General features: G+C 36.0%; 1 protein-coding gene across 1 annotated transcript in view; it reads left to right on the forward strand.

Moving 5' to 3' along the window:
- Positions 1–10,762, forward strand: part of LOC107094540 (adhesion G-protein coupled receptor G2-like) — a 12,654-nt gene extending 1,892 nt beyond the window's left edge. Inside the window, exons 3-12 of the mRNA XM_015390224.1 lie at positions 830–977; positions 1,286–1,448; positions 1,623–1,757; positions 1,852–1,971; positions 2,064–2,115; positions 4,041–4,141; positions 4,237–4,358; positions 8,401–8,669; positions 10,285–10,378; positions 10,462–10,762. Coding sequence (XP_015245710.1) covers positions 830–977; positions 1,286–1,448; positions 1,623–1,757; positions 1,852–1,971; positions 2,064–2,115; positions 4,041–4,141; positions 4,237–4,358; positions 8,401–8,669; positions 10,285–10,378; positions 10,462–10,762 — 1,505 coding nt within the window. The remainder of the gene's footprint in view (positions 1–829; positions 978–1,285; positions 1,449–1,622; positions 1,758–1,851; positions 1,972–2,063; positions 2,116–4,040; positions 4,142–4,236; positions 4,359–8,400; positions 8,670–10,284; positions 10,379–10,461) is intronic.
- The last annotated feature ends 564 nt before the right edge of the window (positions 10,763–11,326 follow it).

The following is an 11,326-nucleotide window of genomic DNA, read 5'->3' on the forward strand; positions in this document are numbered from 1 at the left end:
CCTTTATTTTCATACTTTAAACAAATTTACAGATTACTTTAGGGGCAAGACCATTAAGGCATTTAAAAATAGCTTTTAAAAATGAGAAATTTATAAAATTTTAAAATGTCATCATGTTGTATTTTTTAATAATTTTGCAGTGATGCCACTTTACCGGTTTTTGATCGAATATTTTTAATGCTTGCTTGTGAAGTGAGAGTAAAGGTTTTGAAACAGACTTTGTGGCCTGGGCCCAAACGATGGAGCAATAAGACATATGGGATAAAATCATTGCATGTAAATATACTTGTGCAGCTTGATTTGATACACATGGTCGATTCATTCGAAAACAGTTTATATTTGTCTTTATAATTTTCGTCATTTTCTTAATATGGGCATCAAATTTCAATATATCTGATAAAACTTAAAAAGTTGTTTTTTAGCTGGCCTTATAGGAGATATCATATGAAATATTTCACTATTTTTATCAATAGCTTAGAAGAATACAGGTTGAATAAATTGGAATAGTTAAAGTCCAAATATTTTTTGATAAACATCGTATCCTTTGCTTGGGGTTAAACTCTGCTGAGATGTTAGGATTAGCAATAATTTCCTATGCTTTGGCATTTACATGGACATTAGAACATGAACCGTATGTTAAGCTGTCTTTCTAAACTCCTAGGTGTGAATGTTTGTCCTGTTTGTCTCTGTGTTGCCCTGAGATGGACACACTCCTGATCTGGGTGCACCAGTGACCACTGGAAACGCAAACCAACCGCCTCACAGCCCTGTAAGGGTGATCACCTGTAGACAATGAATTAATTCTTTACTCTGCTTCTTTAACCTGCAGTCTACAACGACAAATACATAATGAACCTAACAGCATCACCACCCCTCTGCATCAACTGTGACAATCCAGTAAAAGCGGCTGATGAGAAGATTCAAATGAATACCACTATCGTAGCTGAAGGAGAAGAAATTGAAGCAACCAAAGCTGTGTAAGACATGCTTATTGGGAAATAAATGCTTTAAAAATGCTCCTAATTTAACAGTTATACTGAGCAAACCTTTGCATTCAATGATTTCTGCAATACACTTTTAATAGCTGGTAGATATTTTGAGTTTAACTACTACTGGAATTATTGAAAAAACAGCTTTACCAATTAGTCAGCCATAAATTAAAATATTTATTCATTCATAAGTCTTCTTGATATCAGTTAAGTTGTTGTTTGAGACATAAAATGAGGCTTTTGTAAAAACTGTTTTACATGATTGTGGTTGAAAATACTCTTCATATTTCAAACAGTCAACTCATGTCTGAAATGGGAAATTTAATCTCCAAAATGAATGGAACTTCAGCTGAACTGTCAGTAGGGAAAGGGGTTGAGGGAATCATAGTGAGACAAACCAATCCTCAGGAACTGGATGAAGTTTCCTTTGCTTATCAGGATCCAAATGACAAACTCAAAGTGAGTCCTTTTATTTACCTCTCACCTGTTTAGTCTACTTTTATCTATTCTGCAAAAACTGGGTTAGTTATCTAAGTATTGATGTATGTTTCCAGCTGCCTGTTATCATGATTACCTAACTTTTTATATAGCTGTACACAGCTGGTGAAAGCAGTCCTGTCTCCTTTCTTCTAGATTATAGAAGACCGTGAGTATCTTGAAGGATTTTCGAGGTCTGTCTCCATTCCCAGGGAGGCTTTTGAAAAGGCTTTCAGTTCAAACATCACTTTACCCTTTGCAGCTGTTCTCAGGTTTATGAATTTGTCTCAGGTAATAGAAAATGACCTTAATCATATATATTTTGATCCACAGTTTTAATCAAGCATGTGTTGAAATGTTCTAATTCCTCTGTTTTAATGTCCAGGATGAAAGTAACAGTAGTGTACTAAATAATGAGGTTGTGGCCATAGAGATGGGCACTGAGATCAAGAATCTCACGGACACAATAAGCATCAACTTTAATATTTTGAATGAATCAAAATTTGTAAGTTTATCGTCAAAAAAATCAACTCTTTAATTTCTAAAATCTGATTCTTTTTTTAAGCAGACTTGTGGTTTTGCTTTCGTTTTTCACAGAGAAATTTAAAGAAAGAGTATGAACCCATCTGTCGGTCATGGAATGGTGAAGGTAATTTGCTCTTTTTTAATTTGCATCTGGGTATGTGTGAACTGGCAAAGCTCTATATTAGATTTTCAGTTTTTCAGCTGCGGTGTGTAAATGGGGAAAAACGGAAACAATAAACATGTTTAGGGTTAAATGGCTTTTCCATTTACGTAATCAGGATGTAAAACTAAAAAAACAGGCTTTAGGAACAGAATGCATAAATAAAATCCAATAAAAGTGGATGTCAATCAGGAAAAAATAGGGTTTAGTTTGATCTGTTTTTTATGGGAGAATTATCCTGCCAGAATGCAAGAGCACATAATTTCAATTTGAGAAAAGAATTTCATCTTCTTGCACTCAAAACTTATAATGCTCACACTCCAAACATGCGCTCTATCTCAAATATTTTCTCTTCTCTCTCAAATCTTTGTTTCTCCTCTCAGATTTAATGCTTCTTGCACAGATATTTTCTCCTCTCGCTTGCCTCCTTCTCTTCGCGCACAAACCGCGCTCTGCTCGAGTCTCAGATACGCTCGCAAACCCGTAGGCTCTGCTTGCCGATTTTTTTTTTTGCTCTCTCTCGGATTGCGGTTGGATCGTTGCCTAGCAACCTTTCCAGCCAATAGAACGACAGCCTCAGAAAGGGTGCGCTTATTTAACCCTACGATCCAACTGCAATCCGAGAGAGAGCAAAAAAAATCTGCAAGCAGAGCCTACGTGTTTGCGAGCGTATCTGAGACTCGAGCAGAGCACGGTTTGTGCGCGAAGAGAAGGAGGCAAGCGAGAGGAGAAATATAAGTTTTGAGTGCAAGAAGATGAAATTCTTTTCTCAAATTGAAATTATGTGCTCTTGCATTATGGCAGGATAATTCTCCCATAGTTTTTAACATTCCATATGTTTTATTTCCAGCTTCAATTATTTTGCATTCTTAAATATATCGCATCAATTGCAAACACAAAGAAACACACACACTGAGTGTCCAGCAACAAATGTAAAATCGGGATTTATTATCTCGATGGTTAATAAATATTTTCAGCATACCCTGAGCAACTTTGAAAGTAATGTGTTTCAGAAAATTCATGATAAATTAGCAAAAATTCTGAGTAGTGACCAGAGGAAACAATATATTTGTGAAATGTGTCTTTATCCTAATAACCATAATATCTAAAGAAGAAAGAATTGACATATAACCAATTCTAACCAAGTAAATCAAATAAATAAACATTTTGAACTTCTTTTACTATCGTTTTAGCATACATCTGTTCAGGATTATCTAAACAGGTTTGATGTGTCCCGTTCATATGAAAGTCAAAGATCTTAATGTTAAAAGTAAGGTACAGCCAGATAGATTAGATTAGATAAGCTTTATTGATCTCACAGTGGAGAAATTCGTCACATATTGGCATAGAAGTTACAGGAGGTGCAAACAAGGAGGAAAAAGGTGCATTAAGAATAAGCAATATACGGTATATACAGTATATCAAGATAAATAGGATTAAGGTGCAAGTGTACACAATGAAAAATAAAATAAGAAATAAAAATATGTACAATCCGGATGGCTTATATACAGGTGGAGAAATATTGCACCTTCAGCATATTGCACAGGATATTGCACAGTCAATAAATAACATTAAATTATTCATTCATCTTGATCTTTATTATCCTTAAAAAACATCCAACAATTTAAATGATAAATTTAATAAATAACAATAAATGAATAGCAAGAACCGTTCACCATGTGCAGATATAGAATTATTAGTTATGCCCAGAAGTGATGATGCTGAAAAGAAAAGCTGCAAATTTCAAGCTATCTTATAATGTAACGCACTAAAAAAACACACAGAATCAAAATATATGGTGATTAAACGGTTGTGTGTGTAGGTCCATTTGTTTTCGCTTCTGGTCGGTCTTATCAGCAACGCGTAACGACGGTGTTTCTGACTTACAGGAAGTAAACCCAACTGGACTGTAGAAGGATGTACAACCATCTTAGATAATGATGGTGTTAGATGCAGGTGTTCACATCTCACCTTCTTTGCTGTCTTGCTGGTGCGTTTTTATATTAATCATCAATCGATTCAATGCTATGAAATGAACTGTCGGTTGACTCTGTGTTAACTTTTTTCTGCTTTTGTATCTTCCAGACTCCCCTTAATCAAACCATCTCCAGTCACGACCTTAACATCCTCACTATGATCACGCAGGTCGGCTGCGGCTTTTCCATTTTCTTCCTGGGCATAATCCTCTTCATGTACTTCCTTATAAGGTAGAAAAATTGAAAACAAATGCTTAATAATACCTTTTTACAATGCAACAAACACATGATCATTTATGAAACAAAATTCCCTTGTTTCCTTTTAAAAAGTCAGACTGTTTTGTGATCTTTATAAGTCATATTGATTAATGAATCTCCCAGATATTTTGGGGGGCAACTTTTGATGCTTTTTCAAGTATGTTGTACCTGACCAACCTATCATATGTTGCTATATGCTACCATTCAAATTTCTGTCTATAACATTGCTGATAGGCTGTTGGTAACACTGCTAACAAGTGCTGTGAAGTCATCAGCTGCCATATTGGTACTCCCTAGTTACACCAGTCGGAGTGTAAACAATAGATGCGCTACAGCATCAAACAAAAATGCTTTCTCGTTTTCAGGGAGAGCATAAGACTTTTAAAATAAAGATAAATTCATCACTTTGACACACACTGTCTCATACAAACAATAAATAGATTGAAAGTAATGAAAAATAAACACACAAAACACAACACACAGCAAGAAAGAAAAAAAAAAATAACAAAAAAAAAAACCACAACAAAAAAAGGAGGATAATAAAGCAGAATAAAAAAACAGTAAGAAAATAGGAAGAATACAAAAGAACAAAAAACACAACAACAAAATATAAAAAACATGTAATGATAACATTATGATAATAACAGCACAACACAACAAATAATATGACGCCACGACGCTAAAAAAAGGAGGAGCAACAAGACGGCAGCAGGTTTGTTCTACCACCAAGAAACAAAAGAAAAAAAAAACAGCCCAGAAAATAAATGGTTCATCAAAGGGGAAATTCAATCAATCAAATCTATATGTCAGTTATTTGCAAAGTTGTCTGTAATGTGCCGACCCCAATATTTTTCCACCCTTTAGGCAGGGGACACTTCATCTGAAAGATCCACAGGTCAAGTTTTTTTTAAATGTTTTAGTAATTGACAGCTTTTGGGTCAGAAAGCGTTAGAAACCCCCAAGAGCACTTTAGAACAAATATGAAAATTTGAAACCTGAAACTACAAGAATAAAATGAATAAGGGCTTTTACACTACTGAACATGTTTAGATTCAATAAATTAAAGACCCATTTTAGAGGCTACACTTTAATGCAACCTTCGTTAAATGCAACCTTAAATGAAAAAATGTGAAGGAAAGTTATAGACCGTCAAAACGCCTATAATTAGTTTTTTTTTGCTTCCTGAGAGGAGGCTGCATGTTGGGACGCACTGTTTCACCGTAGCAAGAGCATCCAGGTTTTTTATTCTGCAAAGATTGTGTACCCTCTAACTGCGCTGTGTGGCGCTCTAGCTTTCCCTCCTATGCTTGGTTTCTTTAAATCGTCTCATTGTCATGTCAGAGTATCAAAGAAAGATTTAGCCTTAATAACTATGGCAGTCCTAGAGATTTGCTGAAAAAGGAAACCAGCCGTTTAAAATTTAACATAAAAATCATGCAATTTAAAATTTTGTTTGAAAAGCATTTTCTAATTGCAAATTTTAAAATAAAATAAATTATTAAAGAGAAATTGTACATTGCATTTATTAATCCAATATTAGTAATGGAATTTGAAAATGTACTTTCAAATCCTATTTGTTATTTGTTATCCTATGCAGATTTAAAAACCAAAATTCCTAAACATATAGAGGTATTCACAAGAGTTATTCCTTATTCCATTTTTCATATTCTTTTTGAATTTGAATTTTTAAATTCTTGCAAGACCGGAGCATTTCTTTCAGCTTTACCCGCTGCTTTTACCTTTTCTGTGAACCTTTTGGTCCAGTGCACGCTGGAAACCACTTTAACCAATCACAGTTGCTCCTGAGACGTAACCGGCTCCCTCATTGGTTATTTTATTAAAAAAGTGTGGCAGTCTAACAAATGACAAAGTTTAACTGTTTTCCAGTGTGCTCTAGGGGTAGATGGATCAGTAAAAGGTAAATGAAGAGGGTAAAGCAAAAAAAAAAAAAAAACATTTGCAATTGCAAGAAGGATTTGAAAGTGGAATAAGAATAACCTTTTTAAATGTGTGATTAGGAACGATGTTTATAATCAACTTTATGACTGGTTTTTTAAAATTTCAATTTAGAAGTATTTGAAAGTATATTTTCATATACCATTATTTAATAATGGATTAATAAATACGATGTACAATTCCTCTATAATAGTCAACTATAAAATTAGCAATTAGAAAATGTTTTTCAAATTGGAGTTCAAATTGAATGATTTAAATGTTACATTCAAATGGCTGGTTTTGTTTGGCTGGTTTTGTTTTGTGAGTCTCCAGGTCCTCCTTAAATAACTGGCTAATGTTGCTATAATTCAGCTAAAACATCTCAATCATATTTATACTCTGACTTCAACTAGGCCACCTCAAAACATTCATTTTACTTTTAAATCATTTTAAGGGTGACTTGCTGTCGGGATCCTGATTATTCTCCTGCTACATAACTACAATGTGTTTGCCGTTAAAACTGGTAAAACTGTAGGATGTGACTTTTTCACCTGTCAGGGGAAAAAAGAAAAAGAGAATTCAAGGTTCAATATATAGTTTCATCCACATCCTGAAGCAGCATAGAACCTCTGTCATGTTCCTTTTTTTTTTTTATGCTTTGTTAGTTTAATGCCAGATAAAACTGAACACACACTTTCAATAATGTTGCACTTTGTTCTGGTCAAGCGACCGAACATTTTCATAATCTCGGGGATGAACAGGATGTTTTTCTCAACGGATAAAACCTTCATCCTCTCAGTGATGGATAGTTTTTTCCCCCTCTCTTTCATATTATTGAACATAGCGCATGAGTTTCACTTGGAGCCTATGTAAAAAGGTCATGGCGGCACCTATGCAAAATTTTTGATTGACAAACAAGTAGTCAACACCCTTTCGACTGTAGGAAAATTGGATTGGCTGATGTTTTGTAGGCCCCATCACTGCCAGAGTTTATTTTTTTATGGGGGGAACCATAAGCGCAAGAATGCCTTCCTCTTTAATACCTTTAACTGAGGCAAGTCAGGTCTGAAGTGCTTTCAATGCTGTGTTTGATTCTTTTATGACTCCTTGATGCATCGTAAAAAAAAAAAAAAAAAAAAAGTTGGAAAGTAGTTGACTACTGGGAAAGTTCTCTCTTCCATGTTTTCTCCATGCGTTGATTATGGTTGTTTATTGGATTCCTAAAGAAGTATAAATTGTTGTATAATCCTCTCATAACTGGTAGATGTTTTTGACTTTGCTTCTCATCAGTTCTTTAATTTATTTTGCTTTGCTTGACTTTTTTATTATCTTTCATGTTATCAGACAGGCTCTATTCCAATTATTCTACAAGTGCGATAAGCTCGGTTTATCAAAGGGAATTATTTATTTTTTCCACATAGTCCACTTTGGTTTAAGCAACACTTTCTGATCATAACTAAAGCCATTAAAAAAAGTCATTTTGTATTTATTCAGGTTGTCGTTTATACAACAAAATGTTGGAGGATTTGAATATTTGCAGCTCCATAGATCTCAGTAATTTTATCAGCAAATAGATTTTCCTTAGTTTAATAGAGTTGTTGTTTCAACAAGGTAAATAGACGGTTTATGTAAATATAACAGCCTCTCTGGCTGACTAAAACACTGTGGAGAGTTCTTCTCTGAAGTATTTACAGCATGAAAATGGAAATGTTGAACTGTGGCTTCATTGTTGGAATTCAGCAGAAAAACTCCCTAGTGTGCATAAATGCACACATCATGCAAAATAAGTCGCTCCCCTTTTTTTTTATCAGCTTGTTTTTTTTATATAGGAAGCACTCAAATTTACCTGCAACTCCTCCTGATAGCAGTTACATCATAGAGGAAAACAAGATATTTTATTGTTGCATCTTGATTTCAATGTATCTAATTTCATGTAAGCTGCTTTAATGTTCCAGATGTAGAGATGATTTACAGCTGTTTACGTGGAGCTTAAATAATGAGGAAGACTCTGGATACCAGGGAAACTTAACAATCACTCACCTGTATGTTTCTTTTTCTGTTAATGATTCTGTCCTCACAGGAAGACCCAGGCTAGCACTGCCACACAAATCCTCATCCACTTGATCTGTGCCTTGCTCCTGCTGAATTTAACTTTCCTCGTCAATCACTTTGTGGCAGACATGAACAGTGAGGTGGGTTGTGAGGTGATGGCAGCGGTGATGCACTACTGTATGTTGGCCACTTTCAGCTGGTTTGCTGCACAGGGTTTCCACCTCTGTCTGCAGCTGCACAAGGGAGGAAATATTACCATAAGGCGCTACGTACTCAAAGTCTCCGTTTTCACCTGGAGTAAGTAAATCATACTGTAATAAAACCTGGACTTTTTAGGAATTTAGAGATTAATTTTTTGCAGCTTTCTGAGGGCTTACTTGGAAATTTAATGAAACGTAAAAATTCTTTTATGGGTTTAAGTGGTTAGTTATTGAAATCTACCCTAGAAATGACTATTATGGAAGGTGCCAGGTACTTTTATGTGACTTTGATTAAAATGACCAGGTGCTTTCTTTCAAAATTCACATAAGGTATTTTTTTTCAATAACTTTGTTAAAACTGAACAGTTTATGGAAACTATCGACTCCATTGAAATATTAATAAAGTTCATTGTAAAGATACATTTAAGGATCATTTTAATTGTGGAGGATTTTTGCAAATTTTTAAAAAGACTTACCGTAGCAGGCACTTTATCTCTTACGACCCTCTGCCATTTTTAAAGAAAAGCGTTGAGAAAGATGAGCTCCAATGACTGTCTAAAACCGCAGCTCACCACACATATAAGCCTGAAAGTGTGCGTGCGCAGAAAAAGATAGCTAATGGGACTGTCATGATGTTTCAAAGTTCTGACCCAAAAATGCAGAAAACCGAACAGATAGACCAGGTAAAAGGTTTAACGGTTTTATTTGAAGTAAACAGGGGAAGAAGTGTTGCTCTGAACACTGCTCAACCGGAACTGCAAAGTGAGGGGAAGACACAGTGGTTAGTTCAGGCTCAGTGGGGAATTTGACTCGTGAAACTTGGAGAAGAGGTTTTGGTTGCCGACTCCAGTGAAGTTGTTGTGTCCTTGACTCCTGTCTGTGTGCTGTGGTTCCAGTGTCTGTCTGATTCGGTAGGGGCCGAACAGGTTTTACCCAGAATGCGGTTGATAGTTGGTGAACGGAGATACTGACTGCCACTCAGATTTCCTGCGGGACTTGAACGGTCATAGTGGAGAATAATCCCTTTCTCAGTGAGAAGCTCAAACGATCTCTTGGGGAAAGTGGATCCAAACCTCCTGTTTGAATCCCAGCTCAGTTTGAAGCTCAGTTTATCCTTCCAAGGTGTGTAGGTCCGAGAGATCCAGTTAGCAGGATGGCTTCCTGCCAAGACGCAAAGACAAACAAAGTTAAACTCAGGTTGAGAAAAACTCAGCTTGACTCAACAAACTCAGCTTGGCTAGAGTACCCTAAACTGGCAAACACTCTGGCGTCGAAGTAGTGGCAGTCAGCAGCTTAAGAACACTCCGTTTAATGAGAAGACCATCAGCAGGTGTGTGAGGAGGCGGACCAGAACCGGGCGCCTCCTGGTGGATGAAGGGAGACAAACACAGAAAACACAGACACAAAACAGGAGTCCTGACAGGGACAAGCACGTAGGACGGCCTTACTTAAACATATCAGAGGATTCTGGTGATACAAACATCACCAGAATGATTGACAATCAGCAGGACCACTTATTTTGATGATCCACCCAGAAAAAGAACACCTTCTACTTTACCTTTAAAGTACTTGTTAAGCTTTTGAAAAGTTTGATTAATGTTTTTGGGATGTAGAGTACAGTGCAGGAAGTATTATGTGATGCTATTTATATTTCAGATGACTTTACTTTATAAGATGAGTTTTGTCACTTTTTTTTTTTTCTGCTTTTCCAGCTCTGCCCGGTATTTTGGTGATTATTCTGGGCAGCTTGAGAAAATACGGTAAACAGACCATCTACACTGATGACCCTGACAACAACGTGGCAATGTGAGACTATAGATATCTCCTCCAGACATACAATCATTTGAATTTAGGATTCACTAAAAGTTGCATTGTCTTGCTTTTTAAAGGTGCTGGATAACGGACAATGATATCCACTACGTTGTCAACATTGGCTACTATTCGCTGGTCTTCCTCTTCACCATCACCACCGTCATCATCATTCTGTCCTGGCTCTGTTGTCTCAAGAAAACCAAGGCAGCCAGCCCAAAGGAAAACAGAAGTGGCAGCAGGATAGTGATCATCATGGGTCTTTGTTTCCAGCTCGGGGTCACGTGGGGTTTTGCCTTCTTCGCCTACGGGGACTTTCGGATGATAGCCACCTACATTTTCACAGTCCTCAACTCTTTCCAAGGTACTTTTTTAAAATGAGTCTGTATTTGATGTTTGATTACTGAATTTAAACATTTGGGACACTTTTTACTAGATATAGAAAACTGGACTGAACACTGAAAAAAATCTAGTCTTGAAAAAAACCTAAAAATGGAAAAGATTAATAAGGTACTTTATGCTGTCTAGTTGGTTGTAAATAGGACATGGAAGAGAAAATGAGAAAATTACATAAAGTTTCAGAAAAAAACACAAAGAAGTGTGAAACATTTCAAAAAAGGCTCATCATGTCGTCTAAGAAATCAGGTTGGAAGGTCAGTATGTGGAAAAGCTGGAGGAATTTAGTTTGTTTTAATAGTATTAATGCCGTTTAGCAACATGCAGTTTTATGACCGCCAGAGCATAAAGGATTGGCTCTGTCCCCTCGGTAGGAAAACAGTTTTTTTATGTTTACATTTAAATATAAAGCATATCACGTATTTAACCATCAGCTTGCAAGATTTTAAAAATAGCCTGGATTAAATGAATGGTGGTGACTCACCAACATGAATTTGTGAGGGACCGAGATGAAAAGCATGAGGAGTCACAGGAATTAATTCAAAAATA

The sequence above is a fragment of the Cyprinodon variegatus genome, unplaced genomic scaffold, assembly GCF_000732505.1.
Source record: "Cyprinodon variegatus isolate N-32 unplaced genomic scaffold, C_variegatus-1.0 Scaffold489, whole genome shotgun sequence".
Lineage (NCBI taxonomy): Eukaryota > Metazoa > Chordata > Actinopteri > Cyprinodontiformes > Cyprinodontidae > Cyprinodon > Cyprinodon variegatus.